This window comes from Helicoverpa zea, chromosome 10 (genome assembly GCF_022581195.2).
Source record: "Helicoverpa zea isolate HzStark_Cry1AcR chromosome 10, ilHelZeax1.1, whole genome shotgun sequence".
Taxonomy (NCBI): Eukaryota; Metazoa; Arthropoda; class Insecta; order Lepidoptera; family Noctuidae; genus Helicoverpa; species Helicoverpa zea.
The window spans coordinates 11,566,866-11,589,604 of record NC_061461.1 but is presented as its reverse complement, the minus strand read 5'-3'; the positions used below and the strand labels follow the sequence as shown (position 1 = coordinate 11,589,604).

Sequence of the window (22,739 nt, the reverse complement as noted above, 5' to 3'; positions counted from 1 at the left end):
AAATCATGACACACACAAACATCATGGCAAGTTAGTTTACTTTATTGCAATGTAAAATAACGCAGTTGCACCATGCCTTGAATCAAAAAACATTTCATGCTGACATATAAAGCTCAGTCAACTGACATTGCACACTTTTTACTCAATAACATTTACTTTGACTCAAAAGACTTCAATTTTGAAATATGAACGTGTAAAACAAAAGAGAGTTTCGACACGAATCCCCGTCATTTTCGCGCAACGTTATGCCATAGTGGGCTTTGACCTTTACCGGCCACATTGACACATGTCACCCCGTTTATCCCGGAGAAATATTACACATGCATTTTTTATCCGACCGCTCAAAGTTGCTTGTTTAAAAAGAGCTTACCTTGTACGTTGTGAGTCTATATTTTATTTTAAGCTTGTATTAAATTACATAGTTGCAGAGTTATTATGTAAAACAGTGTTTATGGTAATTAATCATGAAGTTATTTCAGTTTTTATTTTTGACGGTCTTAAGCTAAATAAGCCTTAAATCTATTTGTGTAACCTTTATTGTAGCTTCCTAATTGTAAGCGTCTGATATTTCATGATTGCTGAGCTCTCAAAAATATGGCACAATCTCTAATTTTACAAGCTTTTACTCAGGCAGTCCTCCACTGGAGATTAACTCGCATCTTTAGCAGTCTCTAAAATTTGGTAGCCTTTACTTAAAACAAGACTCTAACATACTTGATAAGACGGTAAAAATATGGACAATAAAAGTGATGTAGACCAGTCACATCACTTTGTAGCTACCGCCCATCACGCCAGCCAATAAACAACTTAAATAAATGTTTATTTAAAAGAAATCCCATTAAAAAACAAACATGTTTTTCCTTCAAGCTCAATTAAAAATAGCCCACAACAATGAGTATCGATCGTTAATTTCATTAGACGTTGAACGAGCGGCTATTATAGATTCCAGTTTAAATTAAACTTTCTGTGTTAACAGGAAGTTTAACTGAGAATTTAACTACTGACTAATTTGTATTCAATATTTTATTGTTGGCCATTTGTTTTGTTTGGTAAGGAATTTTGTATTATGCGGAAGTTAGTGGATGTTTGAAGTTTATTGTGTTGCGGAGCTAAACTTGAATTTATGTGTATCAATGTTATTTCTAGCTAGTATCACTTACACCGCACTTACTAAAACTATGGATTTTGTAACAATTTGTCTCATCGTTCCATACTTAGATAAAACGGCACTTGTGGACTTCGTGACATATGCCATACCATTTCCATAGAATCTCTGAAAAGTAAGTAAAATAAAATAACTTTTAAATACCTAACCAATGAACATTTGGGATTGTCATAAAGTAATTAATTAATCCCCTTCTAAGCCATAAATCATGCAGAACCAAAAAATAAAAGAAAAGGATCTCCATAAAAAGGGGTACAATGAAGATATAAAAAAATAAATCAAAGTGAAGTCAGGCGTACAAAAATGTTAAGATATGCTTAACCCTAACGTGACGATCCTACGGACAAACAGGGTTGACAACACAATCCGGAATTGGGGGCCCTTTTTCTACCAAGATCTACTTTTAATTTTCAAATTTTAGTTGGACAGCTACGTAGTTGAGTATTTAAAAATAATAAAGAACCACATGTTCTTTGAATAATAATGTCAATAGACCTCGAGTGTTCTGAATGAGAAATGGATCTGTAGCATAGTGTCGGAGATTTCCCTTACGTTTGTAATGTTTTTCGTTCATAACACATTATAGAGGTAAAGCAGTACTCAAAGACAGAACATATTCACATCTAGACAGCAAACACCAACATCTGGACCTAAATAGAAACACTTGACAGCCCTACAATTGCCGTGGGGTGCAAGTTTCTTTCAAATTCATCCATCTTTTGACAGGCCGGGGTGGGTCAGTTAGACGACGGACGTGCCGGGGGGTGGGGGGTAGGAAATGAGATCCCACCCCTCGGGACGTTTTGCATACAGATTGGGTTGGACCGCCGGCCGTCAGATATGGGGACATACGTATTTTGGGGGCCCGCAGTTGAGACGTGAGCTGTGGAGGGTTGGATCGGTATTTTTTGAGATATTTTAGAATTTTAAGTATTGTAGTAGTAAATTCTCACTAATAATTTGTAGTTAACGGATTTATTAATTGGCGTCCGTTTTTAATGAAAGCACGATATTCCAAGAACTAGCTAATAATTAGCTTACCATGGGCCAATCCAACAGTGTGTGAGGGTGTCAACATTATTTATTATTATTTTTTCAATACAGTTAGCATTTGGTGTCTTTCAAACCCAGTACGTCTAACTTTAGATACCGTCTCCTTAAACATATTATACAACAATTAAAATGACGTACAACATTCAGTCCCTGTCCGAATACACAATAGCTATCTTATATCCCTGTATGTATATACCTACACAGTGGTACCACAATGGGACAGTGTTCGAAGCTTTAAAAGAGGTCGGTGGTCATTGAAGTTACATTACCGTTTGACCAGCGCTCCATTGTTCTCTTAAATGCGACTATTCTCCTATCTGCATAACGGAGACTGAAGTTCACACAAGTCTTGTTTTTTGACATTGCTTAAAAAAACTATTTTAAAACTTTGTTTACATTTATATTTTAAGGAATAACTTTCATGTTTCTGAAAAGGCTAGGCAGATGATGATGATGATGATTACGCAACAGAAATGAAATCCAAATATGTTTTCGCCTGCTATTCAATAGTTTACCTCAAAGCATTTCAATCCTTAAACTTATAATCATAAGATTCAAAATCCCTTCTAGATCCTTTCTACTAAATAAAATGACAGGACCTACCTAATCAAAAAACAGGCCTAGCTTTAAAATACAGACTGAAAACCAGCTTTGATATACCAATTCCCAGCCGTACAAAAGTATAATTGGATTTTGTTGGTTTAAAAAAGTGGGGTCCCAATAAATTGGTATAGGTTCCCCTATCACCTGGGACCTAACTCCGAGTTCAGTTCAGTTTTACAGTTTTTGAAACAATGGTAATAATGCGTGGGTGAATTTTTAATGGGTTAGATAACGTTGTGGGGTGATTTTTAGTGGTAATGTGACAAACGTTTAGACATACTATAGCATGTTTTATTGTTTTTGTATAAACTCTTGTTTATATAGGTTTCTTACCTGTAATAATGAATTTAATTTATTACAAACACTACTGGTTCTTTTATGGTCTTCAGCAAAAAGAAAAACGTCCAAATAGTTTGTTAACTTTTTTACTGAAAATTACGAGGATTTATTTTACGAATCACTACAGTTTTTTTTTTTGTAATCTGAAATGTTACTCAATTTACTCAATATAAAATAATACTGCTGAAACTCAAATCCATTTACATAGTCCTATATAAATTTTCTCTAACAACACATATAAAAAATAAAATTAACTTATAAAATCTCACACAGAAGGCTTAACATAAGCCAGTATAAACCTTTTAAAAATCACTTAACTTTAAACGATAGAGTGAGGAACGATTATTCACAGGGCGACATTATCGCTCGACGACCATGATTGATCGAACATTGATTCGTGACGGTGTGAATGCGCCTGGCGGTCTATTAGAGCCGTATGTCACACCGATGCGTAACGGGGGAGCAATTTCTTTTTTATTGTTAGTGATAAATATAAGGATTTTTAGGGAATGATTGCGCTGTTTTTGGGAGGATTTGCGATATTGTTTTGGCTGAATAGAGCAGATATTCTTGTGTATTAAAAATTTGATTACAATGGAAACTAGCGACCCGCCCCGGCTTCGCACGGGATAACAGTATTTCTCAACTATTTAATGGATGTTATTATACATATAAACCTTCCTCTTCAATCACTCTGTCTATTTAAAAAAAAAAAAAAACGCATCAAAATGCGTTGCGTAGTTTTGAAGATTTAAGATTTAAGCGTACAAAGGGACGTAGCGATATAAGGACTAAAAAGCGACTTTGTTTTATACTATTTTGTGATAATACTCTGTCACCACATCAAAAATATAGCACAAAAATTAAACTAAAATATTATGTAATCCCTCTACTACGAGATACCAAAAGTTTAGAGAGAAAAACGTTACGTAATTCCCAAATAACTTCTACAACATCCGTAGCAAACAATTCAATCTACGTACGTAGCGCGTAGCTCGTAGCGTCGTAGCGCTTCGTAACCGGCGGCGCTACGCAGGGCGGTAACGGTAATGTAATTATTGAATAATATGGCTCGAGCGAGCTACGCCGGTTGCCGTAGCGATAATCGTAGTCCGTAGCAAATTTAATGGCGGACTACGTGTTTTTACAATTAGAGGGTTGCTAATAGTATTTAATAGTATGTTTTGACTTACACATATATGAATATTACTTAATAAATTCAATATCGGCCTCAATAAATAATTTATCGGCCTCAACAACAAAACACAAAGTCACACACACAGAGAAAGTAATAAAAAAATACTGTAAGTAAGTTTTTATCTATTTTGTTCAGTAGTGTCTTGTAACAAAGAAATATGTAGAGACAGAAGCTAGCAATCACGATAACGAGGACATTTGTAACGTTACGACAAGGAGACGACATCTATACGACATGTATACGACAGGAGTTCGACACTTCACTAACAGTTGTCCGAAGGAAATAAACTTATGACTTGAAGGTTAGTTAACGTTTTAAAAACATACATTTATATTGGGACAATTATATTGGGTACTAACAGACCTGTTTTTGACATGGAATTTCATTATTCTTGATCTTCAAAAAGTATTTCAGTTACTATTTATTTATTTATTTTATCAGCGCAGTGTACACTCAAGTAGACAATTTATTGATTTCTAACACTTACTTCGCGTATAGACATTAGTATAGACATTAGTATTAGACATTTAAATAAAACTACTTTTACTTTTTTTTAGTCTGCCCGTGACCATGGATGCTGTAAAGGATCCGAAACGTCGGGATTAAATAATATTAATATAACGCGATAAAATCCGTAAAAGTAGTTTTATTTAAAGTAGACAATTATTGAATTACTTTTGTGAGATAAATTATTTGTAGTTTGTGATATTTTAATAAAAAATCCTGCCTTTTTTCATGATCACAAAAACTTTAAAAAAATATTTATATAATCTACATTATTTAATGATAATTAATCTCATATAGGAAAACATTAGCATCCTTTTGCAAATACAACTAAGTAACAGAACCTCCAATATACAGGGTGTGTCGTTCACAATCACATTAAATCCTAGCGCATATACTTTATGATATTCTATGGCGAATTGTGAAAAAAATACCTAATCCATTCAGTAGTTTAACCACAGGAGTCATTTTTCGTTTTTATAATTTACAACAGCATGTGTAAAGCAGAGACAAAGTTATGAGTATCGAATGATTTGATCAGTTGACAGCTGTCAGTTTTCAAGGGAGAAGTTCAGTTGTTTGTGATGACTGACTTTTATATGGTGTTCTAATTTTCACACATTTTTATTCTATTTACTTTGTTTGAAAAATTCATCTTTTTTTATTTTTACGTATTTTTCTTTTATCTTTGTGTTAATGGACATATATTAACCAGTATATTAACGCATTTCATTTAATGTGATTATGAACGACACACCCGATATATAAAAACTTCTACTTAATCCAGTACATAACACGAACGTACTAGTTTTATCTGTTACCCCACATAAACCTTAATGTTTAATAGTTGGCGCGAAATTATTTCCAAAAGCTTCCTCTCGGTTAGGCTGCGGTCTCACTACATGTATTACATAAAGTTGGTAATCATTATTGTTGGGAATGATATTGATAATTATTATCAATGTTATGTCTTTCGAGATGATAATTTGAGATTTGAATTTAGATGATTATTTTTTTATAAACATATGACTGTCTAGAAAGAAAGAAAGAAACATTTATTTGGAAGAATATGGGTACGAATTAGTTATTAGTTTGTCGTTATCCAGTTCTAACTATACTCTGCCATAATCAGGCGTACAAATTCGATCGCGATCTATGTGGTGTGAACTGTTTTTCCATGGTTTTTTGCATTAGTCGACTTAGCTACCGAATTTAAATTATTTCATGTTATGAAAAACATAGATAACTTATTCAACACAAAAGCCTGGTATTGTAAATTATCAGACACACATTTTTCTACCCAGTCAAATAAAAAAACCCTTCCGATTCGTGTGACACAACACGCCCACCCCACGATCCGCCATTTTACCCATAAACAAAACAGACACAGGTGTGTTGTCGCGGTTTAAAAAACCGCCAGTTCTGCGCCCACCCTTAAACTCCCGTCGTAATTACACCGTTTTCAACATTATCATAGTGAAGTACGTCCAATTTCGGCTTGACGACTTTTTTACGAGTTTTCGACTCGTAAGTAATTTACGAGGTCGTAAACTCACCGAGCACTATATAGCGTTGATAACAATGTACTGAAGTATTTTAGTGAATTGCTTCTGATGTCTTGAGGCAGGTGGTGGCTTTTAGGCTTTGAGAAACACACATGGTCTTATAGGAGGTGTGTAGGTTCTGAAATATCAGTCCTATGTTTGCTTAGCTGGCTACATTATAACGCCTAGTCTATAATGTGAGAGATTAACTACAGAATCGATTGAGAGGAATTTTGGTACAGAGATGAGTGGTGCAGTAAGAACCTTGGCTAAGTACTTGCTTTTCATTCGAGTAATGGCACCTAGTGGAGCGCCTAAGCTACTTTTGGGGTGACGTGAGTAGTTCCAGTGAATATATAAAAAAAGAAAAGCTTTCTCCTAGATTGTTAAAGTTTGATTGATGAAATAATTATTTTATTTGTTTCAAAACTTAACAAAAAATACTTTGAAATGGTATTCACAATATAACCCCCTTTTACCTACCCAGCTTTTATTTAACCCACTGCCGACCCGCGCCAACATCGCGCAGTAGGCTAAATAAAGTAATTTATGCTGTCGTAAACATTCGGTTATCGCTGTGATAACAATGTGTTAAGATATTGTTGGGAAACGCCACGCGATGCCTTACCGAGGGGCTAGGGCAATACAAAGCGAATTCAGCTGTAATTTAACTAGTATTGTTGTGAATTTTAAGGAAGGAATTTGTCAAAATGTCAATTCATTTATTTCACTAAGGTCTTTAAAAGCAACAATTAAATTAAGTTGCCCATTCCAATAGTGTAACTTCTTATGGGACAAAAATCTAGTTAATGTATAACGTAACAAGAGGCTGTTTTAAAATAACTGCAAATCCATCTTCAATACTAACATCTAATGCTTGTAATATCTTCTATACTTCGGGAAATAGACACACTAAAGGTGTTTATTTTCACTGTCCCTAGTCCTAAGTTCGTTCAAAAGTTAAACAGACTTTCAAGAGTAGGTAATTAATTCTACCTAAGATGAATTCGTACTTTCTTTACATAAATTATGTAACACACTCGTTCAAACAAAACGTAAACTATGACCGTCTATGACGTCACTACCCCACTCGATTCACCTACTTACCATAACATTACTGACGCCCGAAATACCTACTTTATTCTCTCCGATTATTTCACGAAGCCTAATGTATTTTTAATATATCGTACGCGGAGCTGTTTGTTTATTTTCGTGTTTATTCCTCCCCACCTCTCGCTGTCACCGTACCTGCCAAGTACCAACAATTTTATATACCATTTAGAGCACCGTAGCCTGCAGACTTTTAGTCGGCCGATAGTTGGCTCGATGGTTGTATAAAAAAAATATTTTATCATGAATTTAATCAAATTTTTCGAAAGATTTACCGCGGCACTGGTACATAAAAGGCCTACGACGGAACACGACGGTTTTTAGTCAGTAGGAGTCTGACACCCCCTCACCGCTGCTAACCCACAGCGGGAGTCATTTGATGATTTTTGACGTCGTTATGTGCGTACCACCATTTATTTCCATACTACTTTATGAACCCAAACAAACTGTCGGCCGACTAAAAGTTTGCAGTATACGCGTACTCTTACGATAAAAATATTAGTATTTTTTTTCCTCGAATAACATAGCTATAAATTCACGATTTTCTTATAAAGATTTCGCAGGTAAGGTAGATATAATTAGGTGAGTATACACCATAGATTTTACGGTATGCGGGTGTTATCGCCTCAGATAATATTAATGGTCGAATAGTGGAACGGAGATATTATTTTCGGGACATAAATTGGGCTATATTTGAGCTTATCTCGCATTAATGCTCTCGGTCTTACTGCAGTTATGTTGAAAACCAATTAAGATGTTAGATTTACGCTTTTACGAGAACTACTCTGTGTCTCGTATTTTGAGCTACAGAGTATAGTAACTACTATGTAATACAAATTCAAAAATATCATAAAGATTGTGATGCTATTTTCAAAGTTTCAGAGCATTTTATAATATTTTTCATATAACATAAGTACTGTAAGATGAGCGCGTAAATGTTACATCACATGCTTTTTGATGTAACTGGCCAATGGCCGTTTTGGTTTTTGTTAAACAAATGACTGTTTCATTGATAATTAATAAACAATTTTCATCCCAGTAATTTAACTGAAGCTTTATTCTCATTCCCAACTATACACCGTATCACCTTCCAAATTCCAAAAACAACGAACAAATTCAGGAACAATAACAATAGTTCATACAATAGTGGTATGAAATTAGTGAGCGCGCTGTTCAAAGCGAAGCCGAGAGCGCGGCCGGCACGCGCCGAGTTGCCTTAACAAAGCTTATTTGCGATTATACTAACGTAAGTCGAAAATTTCGGCTTTTGGGAAACTCGAAATGTTACGAGTAAGATTGGGTTTCGAATTATTTTTTCACCAATTATTTCCTAGAATTATCTGTATGATGTTTAAGCAAGTTACGAATGTGCTTTGCTTCTCTGATTATGAACTAGTTTTAAATACATAGCTCCTTGGCTTAGATATTCGCCTGTTGATCCATATTTAGTATTTTGTAGAAGCTTACAAGTTTTCTGCATTTTGCTCTGGTTTTTCTCACGAAAGTGAATGGGTATTTACACAAGCAAGTATGGTCTCACAATTGTCTAAGAATAAATGTACGTATATAGTGAACTGTATAGAAAAATGTTTTTTACACTTTTTTCTACATTTTTATACCAACATTTTATATACATTTAAAACAGTTTGATCTAAAGCAATTGCCTGAATAGTACCAAGACTCTAGTAAGAGCGATTCTGTCGCTTTTATACCAACACGTACGTTTATACTGAAACGTGAAAACGGCCGTAACAGTAACATTATATTCTCAGTGGCTGAAATATAACCGCGTTATATTATCATGTATGAGCACTATTAAGTACGGAGAGAGAATTATGAGAGAAATAGAAGAGAATTCGGCCAGAACCAGTTTATCTGTTATGTATGTATTTGTGTTATTGTTATATTATAACTTGGGTTTAGTATGTTTATGTTGTGTTTTGTTTGTTTTTGTTACTCGTTTGAACGTTTTTGGAAAAAATATTAGACCCTTTCTACAGAGCCAGCTGTCTTTCTTCAGACTTTCAAAATTTTTAATTTAGACTAAACAGTCAGGCATTTCTTAAAAAAAAAACTTTTTCCAAATCAGAGTTTTCAGTCGGCCTGATACCCCGCTAAATACCTGATCTTTGTTATATGCGTACTACCATTCATCTTCATACTCATTTATGAGCCCAAATAAACTATCGGCCGACAAAAAGTTGGCAGTGTGACTAAAAGTATCAGTTCCAGTTATTTGTGCCAATGTTGCCATTCTCTGTAATTAGTATAAAGGAGGGTAAATAATTTTCCTCGTAAAAAAGCACTTATAGCGTTTGTCTTTGTTATTTATGTGGATTCATTGGAACTTCCTTATGGGAAGGAAGGGAATTCATCACTGAAGAGAAACAATACTATATGTATTTATAAATATGTATATGTGTAGCTATATGTAGTTTATCAGTTGTGTTAGCACCCATAACACAAGTTAATTAATAACTTACCATGGGGCTAACCGACCGTGTGTGAAAAGGTGTCCCGACATTATTTATTTATTTATGTCCCGACATTATTTAATACTATATTTTGCTATTTAAAGTTGCTTTGAGAAATAAATGTATTTTTAGAAGTAACTGAAATATTATAGTGTACTTCGTTAACAAACTAATTTTGGATTTATCAATGCTTTACCAAGATGCATAATTCAAAAAAATCAAATTATTCAATATGAAAAATATTAATAATGTACTTTCTCTTTGTTACAGGAGAGCACATTTAAGAAGTTGCTTGGAAAAATTAAAGGACATGGTACCCCTAGGCCCCGAAGCGTCACGACACACAACATTAGGATTATTAACGAAAGCCAAAAGATTTATAAAGGTAAGTTTATTTTAACAGACTTCCCAAAAAGGAAGAGGAGCTCTACTCGGATGTTTATATTTTTACTAGCTGATCCCGCGAACTTCGTAGCGTTCAAACCTTCCCTGGACCTCTACAAACATTTTAAAACCAAAATCAGCTCAATCGGCCCAGCCGTTCTCGAGTTTTAATCAGACTAACGAACAACAATTCATTTTTATTTATATAGATTATCTACGCAAAAACTGGCCAAATAATTCCAAATTACAACAGTTTACAATTTATAAACTTAAAGTTGCGCTATGTAAAATTCAAACGCCTCCTGTAAAACAAAAATTCGTTATGCAAACCTTAACATACAAAAAACTGTGTTCAGTTCCCACACAAGCTATATTTTAAACTTCAACAAACAATCAGACACTAACAAACAAATTACCTAAAAAACAAATAACCCAAAGAGATCTTATTGCAAGTTCTCAAACTATTATTCTAGAACTACGGGCGAAGTTAAATCCGGAGTATTTGCATTGCCCAGTCAGATTGTCTGGTCCAATACAGCATCTAATTTCGCTCGTCCTTAATATAAGTTGACCTAAGTCAGCATTAACTTAAGCTATCCATTCCCAAGTTAGCGGAACAACTTGAAACGTAGTTTACATAGACGCCTGTTGTATATGTTTTAAATGGAGATGGTTTTAACTATCGGATTGTCACGGATGGATTGGATTTATACTTTGTGTTTTTTGTAGAGTATGTAGAATGGGAAAGGTGTTATGCATAGATAAATAGGTATTCTCCGTTGTTTCATTCACGTCCTGGGAGAACCTCTTTCCGCAACAGGCTAAAAGTAGCCTATATCGTTTATCAGGGGCAATACTATCTTTACGCCTTAAGCCACAGACGGACGACGGACTAGTAGACAGAGTTACTTTCGTATTTATAATATTAATAAATATTTAGATATCGGATAGTCCTAGAACGCATTATAATTAATTAATATGGTCTTAAAATTCTACGAAATTCATTTCAACATCACTATTATGTACTTTTCACTCGATTACTTCTCACAAAACATAACCAACATATAATATAATTTAAGCAAAAAGTACAAAATATGCGCATACAGACAATTCTAAAACAAAACGTATCATCAGTCACTTCGAAGGTCGCTGTAAAAGACAACTGATAAATGACTCGACGCGCCAAAACTTTCATATTTAATTTATTTCTACGATTTTATTACAAACAACCTTGACACGTCAACTTGCCACTCGAAATTATAAAAACGTTTTAACACTCAAAGAAGTTATTTGTGAAAAGTGCTTCTTTTATATATGTCGGAGAGGAACATCAGGATGGCAGTATCATCCGACATCAGGTAGGATAATCGAGCAAAGAGATAACTCAAAGAAACTCAAAACTCAAACAAACTCAAAAACTCAAACGTTTATTCAAATTAGTCAGAACAAAAGACAACCCCCAAAACGCCCGCCCTTCGCCACTTCCTATGTGTTTTGGCTGGGGAGAAGAAGTGGCGGAACAAACTCCCCAGCAACACATGTCTCTCTGTTAGGTTAGAAGAACCATTACAATACAAAAATCACAAGACTACAATAAGTTTAGGTACTACAACGCTAAGCAATAACACTGGGTACACTACACGTAACGAAAGGCAGTAACGCGACAACTCCACGAAGACTCGACGAAGCCTCGACCAAGACTCGATCAAGACTGAGCTCCGCGGACGCCACGCCGACCACCACGAATCTGCCAAGCGCGCCAAAATGTTGTTTCACCGGAAACGCCACCAGAGGGCGCGCTTGCGTGACGTTTAGTGTCCGTATTATTGACAGTCTCCGACACGGCCATCCTGCGTAGACCACGTCCTCGTGGTCGTTTAATCTGCAACAACACAAACACAGCACAGTATGCACAGTACAGCCTCGGCCACTCCTGACCACAACAGTAACTCTCGATCTTTGTTTTACGCTCTTACTTCTCTCAAGGAAATGAAACAAACTTCAAATGGCCTCAATTAGGTCTTTAACAAACAATCTAGGTGACAACTAGTTCTCAAAAGCTATACCCGGAGCAACCGAGTACTAAACTCTCACAAGCAACAAATCAAACTCTACATTTAATTGGGAAATGATCAATGAAAAGAAAGAAAATAATCGTTTGATCAAATTTAGTATGCAGTACTCTGTTCGTAACTCCACCTCGTCTAACAACTCATTGCCTCAATCCGGCAAAACCAGCGGGACCTCCATCCGGTACCCGAATTCAACACACACAACATATCACATTGCCTCTGTCCGGCAACTATGGGACCTCCATCCGGTACCCAATCTACCTTCTTCCTTTGGCGATCACCTACATCACCATGCTGGACGTTGGCTAGGTAAAACTCAGGCCAATAACCACGAACAGCAGCGATCTGAGCCACTCACATACTACGTTTGCATCTTTAATCTCTCAATTTAAGGTCTAACATACTCATCAACATTCGGACCAACTTAAAAATTCAAAGTTCGAATTAAAACAATTTTTACTTAGTTATCGTCAGGTTTATCTGATCAATCTAAACATTTTCAATGCAATAGAATGCTTTCACCTTGTGCGATGACATGCGATGTCCTGGCCTGTCGCAACTCATACGGCCTCCACGACGAATCCGGGGGAGGACGACGCTCCAAACAGCAACTGCAGCGCACCTCGCCCACCGCTCGACTAGTAAACCTCGTCCTGTTCTCCAGGCTCGGTTCACCTTAGATGTTATCTGTTAACTCAGAAATGGAAAGTGCTTAGGCAACCGATCAAATATTGACAACATATGGGTCAGCAACAGACTACCACGATGGTAAGACCCAAACACATGTTATGGGTTTTAAGAATAGCAATCACCATTTAAATGATGAAACTAGTTACATTAAATGCTAAGCACGAAATCAAAGAAAGATCGAATTGCTAGTCAGACTCAACTCGTAAATTACTAAATCATTACAGCTACGGTTGTCATTCACATCAACGCCTTCTACTCGATAGGCTTCACATAACCGTCTGTCCCTTAGCAGAGCTCACAGCCCATCCTGGCCTCCTAGGGACCACAACCACAACCACAGCGACATGACACCAACTGTACCACTGATGTATACGGGTCTCTTCCTGGTCACCCCGATGCCGTCACACAGGCCAACGAGTCTCTTCCAGGTCACCCCGATACCCATCATAGGTACAGCTTAACACAATGAAATTACTGAGAAGGTGAATGTAACACCTTACCAAAAATCTCTAGTCTGATGCACAATTCAATCAAATGACGCAAAAGTGAAATATTCTAATTCGAGGTTTTAATTGATAAACAGAAACCAGGTAATCCCTGTGACCAAACATAAGATACACACTTCAGCCATCCCTGTGACAAGTGTTCAACGGCAGTCATCTCTGTGACTTCCAACTTAACAGTCAATCAACCCTGTGATTGAAGCGCAACACACAAGCATACACACATTTACGTGCTCTCCGATGCACGAGTGAATCAATCACCAATATCTATCTAAGGGCTGCTTTGTGAAAGTTTCTAAAACTCAAAGCGATTTCGTCCCGACCCGGGAATCGAACCCAAGACCTCGTGTATAGCAGTCACGCTTGCGACCACTAGGCCAACGAGTCAGTCAAACAGTACAATGTACAATGACAAGCCACAATAAAATTGGATTGATCTCACCATGTTTATCATTCAGGCGTCGTAACATCTCTGTGCATAGCGTCTCGTGTATGTTCATGCTGAAATCCGGCGCGCAGTAGAATCTAGGCGTCGCGCTCGCGGACGCCACAGCGACGAACTAGCAGACTAGACTCCTTTCACTCGAAGCAGGAGAGGCTCACGGGATTATCACATGCAAAAGAAATCGGAAATCGGTTAATTTTATCACAACATTTTCATAACAACGATGACAATATTGCTGTCATGGCATAAATCTAATTTCACTGATTGACGATTTTCCCAACAATGCAATTCATGAAGGTCACGTGAACAGTATGTCAGAACATTATCACATTCGAACCCAGGCGGTTCATAACCGACAATAATCAGCGAGACAAACTACCTCTCAAGTTTATAAATGTCATATGACAAATAACCACAAAAATAAACCAAAAATTGATCGGTCTCACCGGGTTTCCACTCAACGTGCGTGACGATGCGCACATCACTATAGCGCGCAGTACAGCGAGGCTTTTGCGGACGTGAAGCCACGTAGATGCACGAGCACCAACACTCGGACCTCACGATGACACGTTGGGCTCCTGGCAGGCAACTGGGATGCTCCGCAGTAATTTTGTCGCCATATTGCACAATAACCACCGTCATTATTGAAACATGAAAAAAAGACAGATTCAGTTAATTTTCTAGCATACCCTCAATAACTAGCTTGACATGTAACAATGGAAAACGATACCATTACCATAACCGTGGTTACCATACTTGTACCTTCGCTGAAATTCTTAATAAATCTTCTACTACAACCTCCATTTGAAATTATCAACGTTCCATTTTTTTTTTAACCAAATGATTCAAAGTCCACTTACATCGTTAAATACACACTAGCAAAATTCACATAGCAAACCTTACTAACAAAAGTCAAAAACTAAGCTCAATTCAACAATTTCCGTCAAGACAACCTTTCTCCGGCGTCTGATAGCGATGACTCAAGACATCCTCTATCCGGAGTCTGATAGTCACCATTTCAAGACAACCTCTATCCGGCGTCTGACAACAACGACTCAAGACATCCTCTATCCGGAGTCTGATAGTCACCATTTCAAGACAACCTCTATCCGGCGTCTGACATGTACGACTCAAGACATCCACTACCCGGAGTCTGATAGTCGACTTGCCCTTCAAGACAACCTCTATCCGGCGTCTGACAGGCACACCCAAATAACCATTCCACCGAATAACCACCCAGGATTCTTCCTAGTGCTTACCTAGATCGATTCAATGTGATAGTATCGTATCGTAACTGGCGTTGCAATTTTCACCACTACAATCTTTGAACACGTGACACTGTGGACATTCGGATTGCATCCCACTTCTGATGTCGGAGAGGAACATCAGGATGGCAGTATCATCCGACATCAGGTAGGATAATCGAGCAAAGAGATAACTCAAAGAAACTCAAAACTCAAACAAACTCAAAAACTCAAACGTTTATTCAAATTAGTCAGAACAAAAGACAACCCCCAAAACGCCCGCCCTTCGCCACTTCCTATGTGTTTTGGCTGGGGAGAAGAAGTGGCGGAACAAACTCCCCAGCAACACATGTCTCTCTGTTAGGTTAGAAGAACCATTACAATACAAAAATCACAAGACTACAATAAGTTTAGGTACTACAACGCTAAGCAATAACACTGGGTACACTACACGTAACGAAAGGCAGTAACGCGACAACTCCACGAAGACTCGACGAAGCCTCGACCAAGACTCGATCAAGACTGAGCTCCGCGGACGCCACGCCGACCACCACGAATCTGCCAAGCGCGCCAAAATGTTGTTTCACCGGAAACGCCACCAGAGGGCGCGCTTGCGTGACGTTTAGTGTCCGTATTATTGACAGTCTCCGACATATACAAAATGAAAATTTCATTTTTTAATTATGTCATGTTGAATGCTAAAATAGATTTTGTTGATTTGTGTAAATTATTACGAGCGATTGTTTCGTCATTTGAATTCGTATTTCATTCAATATTAACATTGGATAATAATTTATTAGTTAAAAACTTGGCACGTGACACATGTATGTAAACCCACTATTTTTATGACACCAGTTAATTCTTCGAAAGGAAAAAGTATTTTGAGTTTATTTCGACCAAATTGGTTTAAATACGTAGGTACTATCAGGCCAATAAACTTGAGATTTAAAAAATACTGATTCCAGTCTATCCTTTACAACCAAAGATAAAATTCACGAAGCAAAGTATAATAATTATTGAGTGCTCAAGAAACTCCTCCTTGCTTAAATATTTGATGTCCAAAAATAAGTAATTTACAGGGTAAGTTTTCTTTTTAACTTTTTTCATTAAAGACTTGCTGAAAGGGCGAAAAAGGAGAATTTTGGGATTACTTGGCGCCCTTAAAACGGAGGCTGTTGGGCGCATCAGAACGACATCCGTTTCCTGTTTTCGGTAATAGTTGTAAGAGCTTTTGTGAGCTGTGCTTCGAATAGTGTTAATGGCGTCATTTGACGTTTAATATCTGTAAAAGTACTTGAACCTGTGGTTTTAATGTTCGTTCTGAGGCTTTAGAATATCTGTACTTTTCACTTACAATAACTTTCGTCTCAATCCATATATAGGTTGTCTCTAAGAGTTCGTTTTTAGCGATAGAAACGCCTATAGTGTCACCTGTTTCATATTTTAGTACTTTTTTGTCATTTAAATTGGTGTACATAGTAGAGTGGTTCAATAGTTTTTATCTTAAGCGTGACATTCAGAGAGAGTTACTTTCGGATTTACAAAAAAAAATAAGAGTATAAATAAATCAGGTATAGTGATCAGCCAGGTATAGAGATCACCGGGATACAGCTAATTAAAGACATTTTATCATTCTAATTTAACTTGACGATAGTTGTGCCATTAAAACAGCATATAAGCCCATTAATTTATGGTTTCTTTGATTAAAACAAAAGGAAATGAAACGTAAATTATCCGCTGCAATCATAACAAATACATTTGTAAGATTTATATCTCCATGTAATAGTCTCATTTCCTTTAACGAAATAATGCTATTTTAAGTTTTCTGGAGGTAAAACGTACCTAGTAGGTTAATTATTGCACCTTTAAGGAAATTGTGATTATGACTGTTCACGATATTTTTAATTACTAATACTGTCAACTGTTAATTAGGTCATCTGAAATGTGATATGGTGTCAAACTATCTTATCAATTTATTTGAAGAAATTATTTTATGAATCGCAAAGACAATAAAAACAGTATTTTTTTTTGCAAATTATAAAAGTATATGCACCAATACACACGTAAGTATCGTTCAAACCTTAAACACTAGTTCCATTAACACATACTTCAACATTACCACCTTCTGAACAGTCGGCTAGCTCGACAAACAAGCGACAATCGGGGCTAATCATCAGCTCAGACCAAAGACATCGCAAGCTTAACTTACTGCTCCAACTCGGTCCACAAACAAAGGGCAAGGAAAAGGGTTTCCCGCGCTTCCGCCCGGCGCCGTTTCCGGCCCGTCACTTCCGTTTCCCCCTCCCCCCACTCCTCTCTTAGGCTCCGGAGGTACGGAGGTACTACGCCCTTGTGGAGGGATGTTTTTTTTTTCAACTACGTATGCTTTCAGTGGAAATGGTAAGAGCTTTGTCATAGAAACTTGGCGTTCACTTCTGAGAAATATTTGTAGGGATGAGTTTTGTTTGTGTGTGTGCGTGTGTAGGTGTTGATGTGAGAATTTATGTGTTGTGTAACACGAAATAAATATGCTTTGTTAAGAAAAGTGGGTTGTTTTGTTTAGTATGTTTTTATAATGATTTCTGTTTATTTTATTTCAAAAATGATTTTGATTTTAATTAGTCTTGTTGTTTAATCCAAAGATAGTAAGTAAGAAACCTACACATCTGTCTATTAATCAATCGACGACGAATCGTTAGACTTTTATGTGTATATTCTATGATGCTTTATTTGGTTTCCCATGTGGCTGACTCACTCTTTCCCTATCATCCATCGTTTAAGCCGCAGGTTTTCATAACACCAACTCATTTTGTCAAAACTTCTCAGTACAACGACCGACATTATATAACTTTTATACAATTTATGAACTTCAAATGAAGTTAGACTAATTGTTAGTTAATTGAATTTTAAACTTTCATTACACTTTCACATTCAATTTGTGCGAAAGTTACTTTCGTTTTAACAGCACCCTGTATCTTTGGTTTAGTTTATTTAGGGCACTGTTTTAACAGGAACAGTTAAATTAAATTATTTTAAATGTTTAATTGTGTTAACTCAATATTATCTCTCATTATGGAGTGGAAGGTGGTTAGAATACTGAAGTATGGTGTTGAATTATCATTCTTTATTTATTGCTTTTGTTATGGACGATATGGCCTTGTCTACCTTAATATAATTGTAGTCCGAAATTACAAGGCATCGCAAGTTCTTAGGACCCAACAATGAAAATGAAGACTAACAAACAATCTAAATCATTGGATTTTACTTACATTTATAAAAAATTGTAAATTTCTGTGTCTGAATCCCTAACTACCGGTAGCTTCCTTGTTCCTGATATCTGTAGTCAATTTTGTATATTTTTTAATTTTATGATTGATATTTAAAAATCTATCAAATTTATATAGCAAAGTTTATCTCAACATACACATAATAAGCCCTCACCAAGCCCATTGAACCTCACCGAAGTACAGTCACACACAAAACATGTCAAATATGACCGATGTCCGAACATTGACTACGCATAGTATCGTATATTGTGTTGCCAGCGTTTCGGTGTTATACGGCGCGTCCGGCCGTCCGGCGTCCGGCCGTCCGGCGTGAGCGATGGCCGAACACCGGACACTGTTCGCATTCGTCACCAAGCCATTGTGTCGACGCTACTATGGGTTCAATTGGAATCTGTTTTGTATTGTATGTTGTACTAGTTATGTGCGGTAGATAAAGGGTAGGCATTTTAATATTGATGTCTGATTTGTTAGGCAGAGAACAAAGGATGATTGGAGGTTCAGTCTTGTCAAGGGGAAAATGCAACCAAAGGTTGTGCAAATTCATGTGCAGAATGCATAGAACTCACCTTTTTTGTAATATCTATTTTTACGAATTGATCTCACGTGTAATGAATTGTGTAAGATCAATATGGTTTGTTCTATATTTTTTCTTGTCTTTTCTCATAAACTTTTAAATAAATGGTCACTAACAGCTTCTAAAAGAACATTTCTTATACATCTACAGCCTCCACACAATCTCCACTGATTATCACAACATAAACATCGACAAAAACTCGCTCTCATCTCACAAACAAAAACTGTATCAACTGACCCATGGTACTTCACACCCTCCCCTCTCTTACCTCCCGACACTATTCGTTTTACACGTCACATTAAACTTGACGCTGCTGACTGTACACAGATATGACGATATACGGAGATAATATAAGTGCGGACGGTGTTTTTGCTGACGCTACGTATATGGTATTTTTCTTGTTACTGTATTGTTTTTTTTTTGTGATGCTTAGGTGAAATTAAGTGTGGTGGTTGAATTAATTTTGATTTTCATTTGTTAGGAACCTGACTGTTAGTTGGTATGGGTTACTGAATATTTTTTTATGTCATTCTGGGCATGATAATAGTGTGTTCAAGAGAATGTTTTTAGAGGCTTTTATTTGACTTACAATGATTTATCAATGAACATTTTACACCTACAATAATTATGTTCTTTCTAGTCAATAATCCATTGAAAAGCCATTGAATGCCCAGCCAGAATAGGTATATGACAAATACCCATTTTGAGTGAACATAAATACATTGCTATTTGGGTCAGTTTCCAATTATTCCAATAACCACTAAAGAAACCCCATAGTGACCACAACCAGAAATCTTAATGTATCTCTTTAGGTTAAAAGCAGTGGTCACAATTACTATAAGATTACTGCCCTATCAGTCACGGGGTCCCATTATACGCAGTTAACCCTTGTAACTGTTATGTGGTTTTAAGGGACCTTAACCCTAACATGGTTACTAATCTCTACGAATTCAGGAACTGAAAATCTTTTGCTTTGCAATGTGGTTTATCCATTAGATTTAATCAGATAATTACAATATAACAAAAAACAAAGTATAAGTAAGACAATCAACTAACTAACGAAGACTACCTTATATCAGAGGAGTTCTTTTTCCTAAAATTATTGTTCAATATTAATTAATTTATCTTGTTCATACATGAAAAATAAATTATCTCGCGTCACATATATGTGACATGTATAAAATAAACATGGAAATGTCAGTTACAACAAATAACAAAAAGGGACCAACACACACACACACACACACACACACACACACACACACACACACACACACAACACACAAATTCCCAGCTTAGCCGTCAAACACAGTAACTAATACAAATTGTCAATTGGAATTTCAATTACCTGTAACAGTATAAAGCTCAGTACACATCGCTACAATCGCGTTAATGTCAATGCATTCGCCCCGCCTCTTCGCGGATACGTCGCGTTCAATTAGAGGCCACACTACCCCTACCTAGTGTTGTCACCTGCACGCTTTCCCGGTGTTTCCCGGAATTCCCGGACTTAAATTACACGTTCGGTCCGGTGCACGGGAATTTGTGTCCTGTTTCATTTTTAATGCGAAAGATTTTTTAATTACGCGGCTTTTATTTATTTCATTGTAGGGGCTGGTTTATTTTGTGCTGTAATTAAATGTTTTTCTTTGTGTATGAAAGGTTGTGAATAGTACTTAATATTTTGAAGTGTTTTGTGAAATATAATTTAGGAAATGACAGTTCCATACTTAGTAGATTTTTTTCCTAGAAATTGCAAATTATTAACATGTAGCCTACATCTGGCGTTAAAAATTATATTACTAGAGACATCAGGAACATTGTTATAAGAATGTTATTTGCAGTTGAAAACGGTTTTTTTCTGCAATTTTGCACTGCAGCCCTAAAATACTTTAGAAAATCCCGTTTCATCAAAGCCTTATTCAATACACACGCTGACAAATTGGATTTTAGCTGAAAATTGGAGGCTGGGTTCCGCATCGTCTGCGCCCTGGGACCATCCGTATTGGTTAGCCGGTGTACCTGAGCACATACGCTTTCATTAGGCAAGTGACGTAAGAGCTTGTTCCAATTTGGATACAATGCGGTGACAGTTACAAGAAGATCAGATTGGCTCGCTTTGGTTGAGTTATTGGAATTTGTGTTTGCGTATGTATGTAAATAGATTTATTTTTGTTTGTAATTCTATAGAGGCAACGATAGAAGGTAAATTGCTGCTAATGAATGCAAAAATAACGGGTAGCCAGAAGTCAGTAAGCCTGATAACCAGTCTTACGTAGGACTATTGCGGTTGCCCGGGTAACTGTGTTGAAGCGGTCAGATAGGCAGTCGCTTTTAAAATACTGGTACTCATCTGCACCCGGTAAGACTGGAAGCCGACCCCAACATAGCTGGGAAAAGTATCGGGAGATACTTTTCCCAGCTATGTTGGTGATGGCGATGATGATCATTTCATACACGTATTAGCTAGATACTTCATAGAAACATAAATGTACGTTACACCTAAATCAAATTTATAAAAACAAAATAACAACATTAATCCCAACCTACATTTAGGAGAACAGTGAGAATAATTATCAATTTCCCCTTTAACCATTATGGTTAATAAATTTGCAGTGAAGCCAACACCAAGATTTACAATTTCCGAGGGAGGGGTGGGACGGGGTGAGTCCGGACGTAGGGGGATGGTGTGCTAATCGGAAAACTTACAGATTCGCGCCGCCCCGACGGTTCCTAATAGATTATACTTAGATTACACTATCGCAGCACTTATGATTTATATGTACCTCCGCTTCGTGGCTGGACAAAAATGTTAATATGAATGCCGCATTAATGTATCGTTTTCCCGGAAAATGGGTAGAGTGGTGAGGAAAATTGGTCTGTTTTTGTTAGGGTATTGTTGCAAAATGTATGTTGACTCTAATACTTTGCTTGATTATAGGATAATATACTGCATACAAGTCTGAGATGCAGCCTCTTTTCATTGGCCTATAGCTGAAGCCTATAGCTGAAGGCATAGCTACCAAATCAAAGATTTTTTTCTCATTTCATACTTTTGCAAAAGCCTAAGAAATTATATAGGAACTGGATATTAAATACTGTACATAAACTAAATAACTATTAATTAAATAAATAAATACACTTCTACTCACATAAAATTACGTACCTAATTAAAGGGAGAGTATTCCTACCCACAAATAACGTAGAAGGAAGCGTTAGTTTTTATGCGCTGGCAACATTTTCAATTAAACAATAATTAAGTATACACATTTACCGTATGAATATGCTATTAACATAATTATCTTAAATGCGGGGCTAACTTCGCGCGTGGTAAAATTACCGTGCCATGTTAAAGGTAAAATGTAAGACCGATTTACTCGTTAAAAGATTTTGTATCTACTTTTATAAACTAGAAAAAAACACGACATAAGCAAATATTTGTGTAACACTAAAAAAAATATTCTTGTACAGTCAGGTAAAAATATATCTATTGGCTTCATGTGGAGTACTAATATGTTCATTATCCTTTGAAGTTTTTAGTAAATTACTG

At 36.5% G+C, this 22,739-nt stretch overlaps 1 protein-coding gene across 2 annotated transcripts in view; it reads left to right on the top strand.

Annotated features, from left to right (window-relative positions):
- Positions 1 to 22,739, top strand: part of LOC124633739 (max dimerization protein 4-like) — a 275,580-nt gene that overhangs the window by 212,682 nt on the left and 40,159 nt on the right. For both annotated transcript variants that reach the window (XM_047169061.1, XM_047169060.1), the window contains exon 4: positions 10,261 to 10,375. In XM_047169061.1, coding sequence (XP_047025017.1) covers positions 10,261 to 10,375 — 115 coding nt within the window. The remainder of the gene's footprint in view (positions 1 to 10,260; positions 10,376 to 22,739) is intronic.